The sequence below is a fragment of the Macrobrachium nipponense genome, chromosome 1, assembly GCF_015104395.2.
Source record: "Macrobrachium nipponense isolate FS-2020 chromosome 1, ASM1510439v2, whole genome shotgun sequence".
Classification (NCBI taxonomy): Eukaryota; Metazoa; Arthropoda; class Malacostraca; order Decapoda; family Palaemonidae; genus Macrobrachium; species Macrobrachium nipponense.
Window position 1 is genome coordinate 203255265 of NC_087200.1, and position 14076 is coordinate 203269340.

Genomic DNA, 14076 nt, shown 5'->3' on the forward strand with positions numbered 1-14076 from the left:
GGCGGCCCTGAGTTGGTGTTACCCACACCTTAAAGGTATCAACATCTCCTCTTCCTGGGAACTTTCCTTGCTAGTTAAGGGGTTTGAGCAGTAGAGTTCTCCTAGAGAGCTCAAGCCTCCGACGTGGGATGTTTCCTTGGTTCTCAAGAGCTTCACTAAGAGTCCATATGAGCCCTTGCATCGCTCATCTGACAGGAACTTGACGCTCAAGACAGTTTTCCTTCTGGTCTTGGCATCTTCCAAGAGGGTAGGAGCTCCATGGTCTGAGCTATGAGGTGAAGCACACCAGGGGTTGGGGGTCGATGTCCTTCGAATTTGTCCCAGAATTCTTGGCCAAGACTCAAAAATCCCGCTGTGTATGAGGACAGGTTCACTTCGTTTTCCATTCCATCTCTGAATGACTTTGGTGGGTCTCTGCACATTAGACCGGGGAGGCTGCCGCTGACTTTTTGTTAGCACAGGCCGTACAAAGAAAGAGGTGTCTTAAGATATATACTATCTCTTTTTGGATACGGGAAGCCATCAGACAGGCATACTTGACTTTTGATGATTCCACCACCACGTCTATGCAGGCTTGAGCAACATGACGTTAGGGGTATTGGCCCTTCTCTGGCTTTCAAAAAGAAAACTTGGCTGCACATAGAGTGCTGAGCGCTGGTACTTGGTTATGACAGTCCACATACACCTCTTTCATCTTAAGGATGTTGCCCACATCTGTGGACACGTTTTCCCTGGGTCCTGTGGTGGCTGCCCAACAGGTTGTGTAACTCATAGTTGCCCTTAACAGGGCACTTTTTTTATCTTACCTAAGATGATTGTGTGGATGAGAGAATGAGTCAGTTGGCTGGTCTCCTTCTTTCTCTTGTACCTTTCCTTCTTCCTTTGGGCGGCTTAAGGAATAGACACTTCATTCGCTGGACTGGTCTGATACAGGTGAGTAAGGTAGTCCTACTGGTAGTGTGGTCGCTTGATATACAAAAATACAAACCCTCTATTCGGTAGCATATGCTCCACTACCTGGCAAGGAGGAGTTGGAAGTAGTACAAACCCTGGTGTATTGGTTTGCTATTGGATAGTCAAGATAATGGTTCTCCATATATCGTACGTCACTCAGGGTCTGAGTGGTTAGATATCAATTTATCTAGCTTCTCAACGGCTTCAGTCTCTCTCCAGAAGTCATTTCTTCTGGAAGCTGGACTGGTGGGTAGGCCCCTAGCTGGTTTAGGATGTCTGGTACCTCCCTCTCAAAGTATGAGTCTATCCTATTGTTAAGACTGAAGGTTTGTTTGCGTATGAACAAATTACAAAGTTTTCTAAGACAATTTGTATTTTTCATAGCTACAAACCTGAGGTCCTTAACATTATACTGCCCGCCTCTAGTCGCCCCTCTGTGTGTTAAGACATCCTGAGTTGGGAAAGACTGAACCGTGGCGTATGTGAGTGGCGCTTGACCACTCTTCACCCAATCTACGCATGCGTTGCCAGATACACAAGATTCCTTGCTTTCATCTGTTTTTTAACCGATCCAGCTAGGCACTAGAAATTATCCTATTGTTAAGACCTCAGGTTTGTAGCTATGAAAAATACAAATTGTCTTAGAAAATTTGTCATTTCTTGCGTTAAGAAGAATACATAGTTGTTAATCACGAGAATACTTGGATAATCAGGAAGGAGTTAAATGAACGGATTCTTCCTCGTGCTCTTCTGTTATATGCTAATTTCTTACTACTACCAGAATAGGCAATGCTGAGCAAATTTTGTACTTGTGACCCTGTTTTTTTTGTATCTATGAATGTTCATTACTTGAATGTTTGTAAGTAGGGTGAAGACTGTATATGTTTTGATATTTGTAAAGAATGTAATTATTTTTCCAGGACCTCAATTTGTCAGGTAATTTCTCATGTTTCTCTCATATTTTTTACTGAATTTTCAGGTCATTGATGAGATATATCGGGTTCTGAGAGTAGTTCAGAATAATAAACATTACCAAGATCCCATGAAATCCTAACAGAATTAAGGGACATATCCAGCATGGCAATGGAGCACTTTGAGAAAAGAAAAATCATTAAGACTCTCAAGCCTGCATCCATACCATCCCCGTCCAGAAGTTTTACACTGACGTCTACAATGCCTTTATCATCGCTCACTTCTGAATTGACCTCATTTGCTGGAAACTGTAAGCATTATCTTGTGTTAATGAAAAATTGCTCTGCTGATTGCAACATTGAATTTGTATTGTTTCACATTTAGACTGTTATTTACTGTTAATGGCAGCTTGATCTTCTTATATATTTCATAAGTGTAAGTTATGACTAAGAGGTTTAATTTTCAATTTTGTTTGCAGCTCCATCAAGTTCATCTGAAATTCGCTGAGCAAACCACATCTTACACACAGTATCTATGGCCTCAAACAAGAGTGTTTGTTAGTGGTCTAAAGAAAGACATCTCCGATTTAAAGTCAAAGGTAAAGATTTATTTAGTTTTCCTAAACCCTTCCCTAACCTGTAATGCTTACTTGTCCTTCCCTTACTGATTCTTTTATGTCCTCATATCCTCTTTAGCACTCATTCTGCTGCCTATATTCTACTTCTGCTTTCCTTAGCTGACCCTAGACCCAGTAGTGTTATTTAGTTATGGCTCCATACACAAAACTTAGAAAATCATCCCATACTGTAGTTATTTTTCTACCAGTTTTTGTGTATTTTGGTGTGGTTTCAGGTTCACAACATTAAATACCTCAGGTATTTAAATGTAAATTAACTCAAAGTGACACCTGCTGAAAGGTGGATGTTCAGATATTTTTTTTCTTATATACTTTTGTAATATACTTTTGTTCAAATGGCTAACCCTGCTGAAGTCCATATTTGTCTTTGAAATGTTTCCTACCCTTTTCTATGATTGTATAATTCATCTCTGTTCAGTGACATCACATCAACAATTTTGTTTACATGTAGCTGGATAGAACTTGTCCTATAAACAATACTGATATCTGGATTTTCCTTGCTATTATTACTGAGAATACTAAATATATAATTAATTACAGTGTTGTGAATATGCTAGAGACAAACAAAATTAAAAATAACCCATAAAATGGCTTATATGAGGCCAGGCCAACTAGGAAAAGTTTCAAGCTGAAGCTAGACAAAGATCATCCAGTGGAATTCCGCTAAAAACAGTCATCAGCCTGTTCATAAATTCTCCTTTTCCATAGCAGATGTTGTGAATATTTCTGGTGCCAAATAAGAGGAACTAGTGAAACTTCCAGATTATGATGCTAGAACTGGTTAATTTAACCAGTGTCTTCAAATATACTGACAAAACTTCAGCAAAAAAAACTTTCTTGACTTTAGGTCTCTTTTTCTAAAGAGTAAGTTTTACAATTCAAATTTCTATGGTTCCATGGATTTTGAACCTAGAGCAGAATTCTTTTTTATTATTTGTTTCTGAATGGTTCTAGTTTTTTCTTTGGCTTATTTAAAGCAATGTTTGCATTACACAATTTTTAAAATGAATTTTCAGTATTTAATTTTCAATTTTTTATGTCTAGAATAGTCTGCCTAATCAATTAGTACCGACAACTTAGAATGTAAGATTACTGCTGGTGTATAAAGTGACCTTTTAACCTTGAAAAATCTCCCCCAAAAAGGGGGTCATCTTATACGCCAAGTATAAAAAGTAAACCATAAATCCTGTTGAGGTTTTCAATGATAGGCTAATCCCTGAAGTGTCGATAACTGTGTCAATAGTTAACTACCGTCACAACTATCGACACTGTAAACAAAACATCTGTAATAATGGTCAAATCCTTAGGTAATTCAAGTGAATCACTAGAGACTCGGCTATTGATACTGTAAATATAACAACTGTAATTACCATGGATAATTACCATAATTAGACATAAGGATGAGTGAGCTCTCACTGTGTTACATGTGTACGATCTCTATCCGTAATTCTAGAAACAGAAAGCTCTATAATCCTAAATATTTCTGTAGAAAATGATAATTGATAAAAGTTAAACCAATTACAGAATGTAAACATTGTCATCGTACGCCATTTGTATTTGACTATTATTTACATTTTCAAAATCTCAGCTGATTGGGTACTATCAATATTTTCATTGCCATTAGCAGTTAAAAGAGAAGTAGTAATTAGATTAGGAGATACTTTTTCTTGTAAATTAACAAAGTTCGGTTTTAAAATGTGCACAATACTTGAGTTGTATGAGCATTAAGTGTGATTTCGCCAGTTCAGGACAACTTTTGCCTGTGCAGTCATTCATTTCATTCAGGCTCAGCTGTAACCTGCAGCTTCAATTACTGCTATTCTTTCTTCAGATCTCCATTGCTTGAAGAATTGATCTATTTTATTTTTACTTTTGGAAGCCACCATTGAGAATCGGTAGGTTTTTATCAATGAGAGATGCTTTTGCTCTGGTTAGGTTGTTACACTGACAGATATCCATTAGCAAAAAGGTCAAATAATAGTTGTGTATTGAGAATAATGATAATTTTAATAAAACTTTTACAGTATCTAATCATATTGTATATATTATTTATTACCATATTATCATATTCTAATATGAATTGAGTGATCTACCATTTGCATTCTGGTTTTTGTGTCTTTCTTGAATACCAGCTTGGTTTCATTTTGCTGACATCATCACTCATTAGTTGCCAAAGGGTGGAACTTATTCAGAGATAATTTTCTTCGTAAATTATCAAAGCTGCGTTGAAAAATTGCAGCAGCTTTATTTACAAACGTAGTAAATTGAATGAAGTGCTCGTTCTTTTTGCAGTTTTCAGATGGTGCTTACAGTGTATTCATTATTTAGTTCCCAGTCATCCTTGACTGAAGAACCCTTGTTGTTTACTAAAGGCCAATATTTCCTTGGTATTACTATATAATCAAACTAGTGTTTGTGATATTGAAAGTTAACCAGTTATCCTTAATATGATGTTGTTCATATGCAAACAAACCTTCGGTCATAACAATAGGATAGTTTTTAGGCGCCTAGCTGGATCCAGTTAAATCGCAAGATGATAGCAAGGAATCTTGTCAGATCTGGCAATACGTGGCATATATCGGGTGAAGAGTGGTCAAGGAAAACGCATCTACGCCACCGCATCAGTCTTTTCTTAACCGCCTGGGCGAGAGTTGTGGTTGACCTCTCTCGGCCTTTACCCAGTTCATTGCCCGTTTCAATTGTGCCTAAGTGTGTGTGTGTGTGTGCTTTTATTATGGCTTCTTCTGCTCCTTCTCGGCCTCATCAACATGTGTGCCCCCCCCCCCACGGAATTCCAGGTTTTCCTTGTTCTCGTTTTTTGGCTTCTGCTGCGACTGACCCCCAACATCACTCGTAGTAGGTGTCGCTCTAATGTTTGGTATGGTAACGAATCCTTGCACGAATGCCGTGCATGGCCTAAAGAGGACTGCTATCTGTTCATATTCCTTAGGTTTTTTTTTGGCTAGAATGAGTCCCCCTCTAACCCATGGCCTCGTTCTTTTGTCCTATTAAGAGCCTGACGGAAATTCTGGGATCTGATGATGTGAAATGTGTCCAGTGAGATCTTAAAATACTACTTGCATAGAACTAAGGACATTCACAGCAATTCTTGCAGTCGGTGGTGCACTGTCAAGAACCATCTAGACCCTTTGTATAAGAATACTCTAGCGTTCTTTCTAAGATGATGTTCTGCAAGGCGCACTCGTCAGTTCCAGAATACATGTTCCCTCTATATAAAGTGAAAGCTCATGAGATTAGAGCAGTGGCCACTTCTCTGGCTTTTAAAAGAAATCTGTCCATATCACCAATTTTTAAATTCTACATTTTGGAAATGTAAATCTGTGTTTGGTCTCATTATCTGCGAGATATAAGGTGTTTGTGCTTTTTGGGAAGCCTGGAGGTAGAAAGTACCCGTTTTGGATATAGGTAACAAGTTTTTTCCCCAAGTGAATTGTTGGTACTGAGCCTGGGGAGGGGCAATTTATCTATCCTTTGTTATCCATCGGGAGTATTTTTTGCCACAAAGGTCCCATTAAAGTAGTAGGCGCTTACTGGAATACCGCCAAGCCTCTTACATGATAAGATGGGTGACAACCAGAGGGCAGTTCATTCCTGCATCAATTCTTTTTTTTTTTTTTTTTTTTTTATAGAATGTTGGTAAGTTTTTTCTATCCTTTTTCTAGTTACAGTGTTAATATTTTGAGGTAGAAATATCCATGCATCCCACCATCCCTCAAGTGTGGAATCAACTATATAGTTACTGGTCAAGTCCCAATAATTAAAAATGATGCTTTTTTTAATAAAATAGGTTTTAATTTATACTATACCAGTACAGGCGGTCCCCGGGTTACGACGGTTCCGGCTTACGACGTTCCGAGGTTACGACGCTTTTTCTTAAATATTCAATGGAAAATCCGTCCTGGGTTACGACGCTTGTTCCGAGGTTACGACGCTGACGCTTCCGACGCTCCGAGTTAACGACGCTTTTAAAAAACGCATGCTATGATAAAAATCTTTTATAGTTTAGCACAGTATATATAAAAAAGAAATATGTTTTTGGTTACATTACAACAAAAATTTTGAGTTATGATGATTTTTGACACTTTTTTTTTTTCGTATTTTTTGAATTTTTTTAGTGACGCCGCATATGCGGAACTAGTTTGCGGGCGAATGATACACTAGCTTGGGATGCGCAGTTTAAACAGTCCAAAAGCGCAAATAATGAAAAATCATTGCGTTGTTTCAGTACATAATTAAAAAAACTAAGTTTCTGGTTAGATTACAACACAAATTCCAAGGTTACGACGTTTTGTTATGCTTTTTAACGATACCTCATATGCAGAACTAGTTTTTGAGCGGAGGTGCGTAAATTAATTAACGCTATTAAACTGTATGGTAAATTGACCGAACAACGACCTCGGACGGTCGAGGACGCTAAGCGTAACAATACGAAAGGACGCCACTTCAATCGCGTGTCTGCCTGAAGTTCAGTCGGTTTGTGTGCTAAGACGTTGCTGAAATTCCTTGCCATTTTTCGCAAATTTACAAAATGGCTCCTAAACGCCAAAGTACTTCCTCCGATGATAGTTCATCCAAGAAGAGGAAGGTCATCACGATGGAGGTCAAATATGACGTGGTAAAGCGTTCGGAGAAGGGAGAAACTAACACCGAAATAGGCCGTTCTTTAGGCTTGAGCAGGACCACGGTGGTAACCATTGTGAAGGACAAGGAACGTATTCTGAAGATGTTAAGGATGCTGCAACGGATGAAGTCAACGGTGATAAACGAGAAGCAACGTAGCCAGAGCATTGTTGAAATGGAGAAATTGCTCATGATTCTGGCTGGAGACCAGAACCAGCGACGTTGTTCCGGTGGAGCTTAAGTGTGATCCAGGAGAAGGCTAGAGCGCTGCATGAGGCAGTAGTGAAAAAGTTTTATACATGTTATATATGTGATATTAAACCACTGTATGGTGCATATTAATGTATGTAACTTACTATGCATAGAGTACTTACTGACATACTAATTATTTTTTGTACATTCCAGAACCCCCTGAATGATGTAGGCTATGGGCCACATAAGACTTTTGTGCATCCAAGGGTTTACATAGCATACACTTTGTTAAACTAAAAGTAAGGAATTATTCACATAACATTAACTTTTTTACTCTTGATATGAACTCAAAGTAATTGGAATTATAAACTAAAAGTAAGGAACTTAATTAACATACATTAACTCTTTTACTCTTGATATCTATAATTTACATATTGCATTCAGGACTTTGTGTAGTATTTTGTACTAATTGTGTTATACTTTTACCTTCCAGAGCTACCAGACTGGGATTTTAGTGTACTCCAGGATCTACCAAAGGATTACTAGTGTACAGTGTATAATAGTGTTTAGTGTATAATCTAACCTAAGGATTAAGTGTAGTACATTGTGCTTTATAGTGTCACAAGAGTTAATAAAGAATTATACCTTCAAGAACCATCCTTTGCCATTGAAATAACCACACTACACATCATGCAATACTTGCATGTCACACAGGTAAGGTCTCTCTAACTTTTTCTTAGTTTAAGGCATATTTCCAAGTGTCGTTCGGCTTACGACGATTTTCGGCTTACGACGCGCCTCAAGAACGGAACCCCCGTCGTAACCCGGGGACTGCCTGTAATTATATAATCGAGCCCACCCTCCGTCCCCTAGTATGGTTTTTCTTTTTCAAGGGCATAAAACAAACTGAGCTCTTGCCAAGTGGTTCCTCTCTTTCCCCAAAAGTAGTGGGGTCATTATTACTTCCAAAACAGCACAGAAAATTAGTGTTATCCGCGAATTTCGGAATTTTACTGCTGGGTGATTGAAACTCTTAGCTATATAATTACTGGTAAGTATAATTAAAACTATTTTATCATAAAAATGTCAAAGAAATAATTTATTCTTACATCAAATTTCTATATCTGAAAAGGCCTTGCATTGTATTATTTGGTACTATTTTTATCATCTTTTTCCATTCTGTTTGCTGTATGTTAGCTGCTTATGCAAATTGCTACATGTTATAAATTTAATACCAAGAGTATGACAAAAGATTTAGACCATGTTATGAACAAGATATCAGATTTTGGGGAAGATGAATTGTATCATTTTGGGATTGATTTTGTAGCTTTGGCTGGGGAGGTTTTGCCAGTTCCTTCTTAATACTCTTGATTTGCATGGGGCAAGAAATTGAGTTAGTTGTGAGTAGGCCTCCTGAAAAATTGCAATACACCAGTTGTTTTTTCTTTCTTCATATAAATTCTTAACTGTAATCCGTGTGTTAATTTTTTATTTTCTTCAAGTATTAACCTTGTTTCAGATCAGAACTTGTTGACTACAGTACCTGATAAGTTTCTTAATGTGTTTAGCTGCAATCATTCTCCTCTTTCTTTTTCAGATTCATGATTTACGGCGGAAAGTAAGTGAACAGGAACGCGTTGCCTTGGAACAGAACCGCATCTTGTCAGAACAAACAACCAAGTTAATCAGTCAAGAGGCAAAGCAAAATGAGGTATGTCAAAAATTAATATACTTTTACTTTTTGTTATTAAGTTTACTAAGAACCTAGAATAGCTAAACAAATTTCAGAATAGCTAACAAATTTCAAAATTTTCATATGTAAAACAAACATGTTTGCTTTTCATCTTCATTGGATGACTGTGAATTGGTTCCAAGGTTCCAAGCCTCAGAAACATCACCAGTAATGATGTAAAAAGTAGAATACAGCTGCATCTTAATGCCGTTTCTGAAAAGTAATGGAATCCAATAAGTAACAAAGATTATGTAAAGCCTGCATGATACTATGGAGCCAACCCACAAGCTTATAGTGTATACAATTCTGTATAAATAATCAGGTAACATATCCTAACCGTACAGTTGTAATTATTATTCAGAATATCAATTTACTTATTCAATTTGAGATATTCTGGCAAATTATGTTCATTACCATAATGTACAGTATTGCCTAACAAATGTGTAGCTGATTGTGTAGTTCTAGCTGCATTTTTCAAGATATGTAAAATACACAGCACTCATACAGTACAATTAAATAAAAGATTATGCTGTGTCTATATTAACGTAAGAATAGGAAAAACTGCACTTATTGTACCCTCCCCCCCCCTTTGTTATCAGTATTTTTTATGTATGCAACTTACCAAATAGTTACATAGCTATAGTTTCTAAAACCTTCGGCAGCTAGAATTTTTGAAATTCGCGGAAGCGCTAGTTTGTTTTGGTCAGGTGATACCCCCCGAGCCCACTATCGGGCAAGCGAGGAACCAACACCATCCGAAAATCAGTTGTTTCTGCCGGCTGGTCTGCCAACACAGTTTCAGTAGCAGCGGAATTTTTGGAATTCTTTGCTGTCGCTCATTGTTGGAGTTATTTGGTGAAGTACTCTGAATATTGGAAGTTTTGTTTTCGGTGATAGTTATTTAGGAATTGAAATAGTTTTAAATATTTTTGCACCGAAATTCACTAGTTTTCAATTGGTCTACGTAATGTCAGACACTAGTTCATCTGGGATTAGGTATTGTAGTAAAGGCTGCAATACTAGGATCGCTAAAGCGGGTAATGATCCACATTCAATTCTTTGCCACAGGTTGTAGGGGACAGACTGTACACCAGATCAACTTGTGGGAAGTGTATTAATTGGGATCAAAGAACTTGGAAGATCTTGACTAGTTAACATGAACAAGTTAGAGAGAGAATAAAAAGAGAGAAAAGAGGCTTCTAGAGCTAAAGAAAGCTTAATTAGTTCAGAATTGTCTCATGATAATTTGTCTTTTTTCATGAACCTTCCCCTCCACCTGTCATTCCCAGTCATAATCTTGGCTCTCTCACACCCGTACCCGATGCTGTGGCCAATTTAGAGGCAAGAGTCAATCAGAAATTTTTTATCATGTTCCAAGCATGGAGAAATTAGGAGCGTCTGTGAAAACCCTAATGGACAAGGTAAGTGGTGAAGTGAGTGCAAGTGTAAGTGTGGTGGAGGAGGTGGCTGTTTGGCCCACTGATTCTCCTAGGCAAAGGTCCCTGTCAAACTCCCCAGAACCTGGAGGAGGCATACTGGTAGCCCAAGGGAGGTTAGTGGGGTCTGCCCACGAGCAGTCGCCCCCCCCTCAGGCGATTCTGTTGACAAATCCCAGATCGCAACAGAGCGCCATTGGAAAGGCATCTCTAAAGGAGTACCGCTGTCGTCTAGTGCCTCCAGCTCCAGGAAGTCCTCTCCATGGCGCCAGTGGCGATCCCATGATGATTCCTGTCCATTGAAAAGGAGGGCTCGTAAGTTGTCTCCCTCTCCAGTCCCCTGTAAAAAAGGCTAGCCTTTTGCAGAAAGAACAGCCTTCGTGTAATTTTTGGGACTCTCCAGAGAGATTCTCTCAGGATACAGCAGGAGAGGGACGTCGTAGTGAGAGGATCTCATCCTCAAAGTCGAAGTCATCGCGAGAAAGTATTAATCTATCAGACGTTCAGAGGTGAAGAGAACGGGGAAGAGTAGACTTCCGGAGATGTCTTCAGCACCTGTAATACTGAAGGACAGGTAGACTGCCATCAGTCCCTCCTGTAATTCCCGAGACTCCTGGGAGACATCTTCAACGTTTGGAGCATGAGAACCTGCCGACTCCCAGAGCGCCCATGGCGCCACAGTTTGCCCGCTTGTCAGAGCAGTCTTTGGCGCCCGGAACTTCCGCGTGACGCTAGAACAACCTTTGGCTCTCGAGCGTCCATTGGCGCCCAGGAATACAGTTGCAACCGAGCGTCCACTAGCTCCCGAGCACCCACTAGCGCCCGAGAATCCACGAGCACCTGAGTGTCCAAGAGCGCCCGAGCGCCACTAGTGCCAGAGTATCCCACAGGTATATATGCAACCAAGTGCACAGAGGGACCAGTCTGAAGCATACCAACAGGACTTCAGGTGATGGCTGCCCCCGATCCTTCTCTGTCAGCCATCCAGCTTTATTCAATCTGCAGTGCCCCCTATCCAACTGTAGAGACCTTATTACCTATTTCTTCAGCTGAAGAAGAAGAGTAAGGAGAAGAGGAGGATAAAGAGTCTTCTCTCTGCTACAAAGCCTTGCTTTTTTACTTTGTAGGCAATTTTTCAGATTCATTCTCGCTAGTAACCCCCACGTCTCCAGTGTCTTCTTACATGAGGGACAACCAGGAAGACTCCAGGAAATTACCGAAACTAGTACTGTCCTTTTCGGCTCGAAAAGCATTAAAGAAATTAACCTTTGGCTTGAGGATAAGAGGGATCAAGGCAAGGTCAACTTCTGCTTCCCTCCTTCTCGTCTTTCAACTAGGAGACACCTGTGTTACGAAACCGGAGAAGCTCTCTCTTTGGGTGTGTCTGCCTCCGCTCAGGGAGACTTCTCCACGCTTATTGACTCGGCGAGCGATTCTGGGGGAAGAAGGTGTCAGGCGTTTGGAATGCAGAACAAAAACATTGGCATATAAATTGGAAGGAACTGACCGCCATCCGCGGGATTGCTGAAGTTCGCGGACGAAGTTACAAACAAAGTAGTGGCGATACAATCGGACATCACGACAGCTTTCTCCTACATAAAGAAACAAGGAGGGACACACTCGTTTTCTCTTTGCGAGATGGCAAGGAGCCTGCTGGTATGGGCGAATTGGAATCAAACCACATTAATTCCGAGGTTCGTTCAGGGGAAACTCAATGTTCTCGCGGACGAACTGAGCCTCAGGAGGCAAGTACTTCACACGAAATGGATAATGAACCCAGTGGTATGCCTCGAATTGTGGAAACTGGCGGATGCCTATGATAGATCTGTTTGCCACAGCAAGAAACCATCGTCTCCCCTTTTACTGTTCACCAGCCCCGGACCCGAAAGCATGGTTGACAGATGCGATGCTTTTGGACTGGTCGAACAAAGACTTGTACGCTTTTCCTCCATTCAAGATGGTGAGAGAAGTCATCGACAAATTCGGAACGCATCACAACATTTCAATGACTCTCATTGCTCCATTCTGGCCAGCGCAGGAATGGTTTCCAGATCATTTTAGATTTTCTAGTGGATTGGCCAAGGTTACTTCCTCAGAGAACAGATCTACTCAGACAACCCCACTTCAGGAGGTTCCATCAAGGACTATCCACTCTGTTCTAACCGCTTACAGACTGTCCGACATTCGTACGAGCGAAGGGGTTTTCAAGACAATTGGCGAGAGTTATTGCACAGTGCAGAAGGGAATCTTCAAGTAAAGTCTGTCAGGCAAAGTGGCTGTGTTTAGAGCCTGGTGTAAAAGAGCATAATGTTTTGTTCTTCTAAAACAACTATCACAGAAATAGCAGATTTTCCTTTATATTTGAGAACAGATAGAAATCTATCTACTGCGACTATCAAAGGCTATAAGGCGATGTTGGGATCTGTTTTCAAGCACAGAGGATTGGAAGTGTCGTCGAATAGAGATCTTGCAGATCTCATGAAGTCCTTCGATATAGAAAAACCCAAAGGTTCGAAGATATTATCTTGGAACCTCGATGTAGTACTTAAGTGCTTGTTGGAAACTCTGTGTGAGCCGTTGCACAGAGCATCGTTGAGAGATTTGGCGAGAAAGACCTTATTCCTAGTAGCCCTGTCTACAGCTAAAAGAGTGAGTGAAATAAATGCCATGGACAAGAGAATAGGCTTTGCACAGGGTGATGCAGTTTGCTCATTAACCATGGGGTTTTTGGCAAAAAACGAGATCCCGTCCAAACCGTGGCCTCGTTCGTTCAGTATCAAAAACCTCACGGACTCGGTAGGACCGGAAGAAGAAGAGAGGTTACTCTGCCCGGTCAGAGCTCTGAAATGTTATTTACAATGGACAGAGAAAGTTAGGGGCCTGTTCGATCGTTTATGGTGTTCGGTAAGGAATCCAGTGCGCCCGATGTCTAAAAACGCCCTGGCATTCTTCTTACGTAGCGTGATTATAGATGCTCATTCACAAGTGAAAGAAACCGACCTTAATAAACTTGAAGTGAAAGCTCATGAGGTAAGAGCAGGGGCAACCTCTCTCTCGTTTAAACACAATCTCTCTTTAGACTCGATTATTCAAGCAACGTATTGGAAATGTAAATCAGTGTTCGCCTCGCATTACTTGAGTGATATTGAAACAGTATATGGAAATTGCAGTACCCTGGGTCCGTATTTAGCGGCGGCCACATTATTGGGTAAGGGTGTGTAGGAAGTCATTGATTATATATTGTATACGTAATTGTTATTGGTATTTTATGCATTGTTAAAATATGGTGGGTGTCCTATATATGGACAGCATATGGTTGATTCTAGAAGTGTCTGTTGATAGTATTTAATTGTGTTGTGACGTCATAGACAAGATGTGCGGGGTCGGGTGGTATACCAGTACTAACCGGTGCAGTAGAAAGCACGTGCTGATGGTGTGTGGTTGGTAGGGGAGAGCTCTCTGTCTGGTAGGAGTTTTTGGGTCGTAAGTCTTGTTGTGCTGTTGTTCTAAGGTGATTTCTGGAGTATACTGGAGTTGGAGAAAGCGTACAGGTGGGTAGATTAATCATTTGT

At 40.1% G+C, this 14076-nt stretch overlaps 2 protein-coding genes across 2 annotated transcripts in view; one reads left to right on the top strand and one right to left on the bottom strand.

Moving 5' to 3' along the window:
• Positions 1–9104, top strand: part of LOC135220284 (F-box only protein 28-like) — a gene marked incomplete at its 5' end in the record, with an annotated part of 31195 nt that extends 22091 nt beyond the window's left edge. Inside the window, 4 exon segments of the mRNA XM_064257541.1 lie at positions 1934–1976; positions 1979–2192; positions 2416–2464; positions 8934–9104. Coding sequence (XP_064113611.1) covers positions 1934–1976; positions 1979–2192; positions 2416–2464; positions 8934–9104 — 477 coding nt within the window.
• The window catches only part of LOC135219066 (uncharacterized), a 155253-nt gene that overhangs the window by 70246 nt on the left and 70931 nt on the right, over positions 1–14076 (bottom strand). The window lies entirely within an intron of this gene.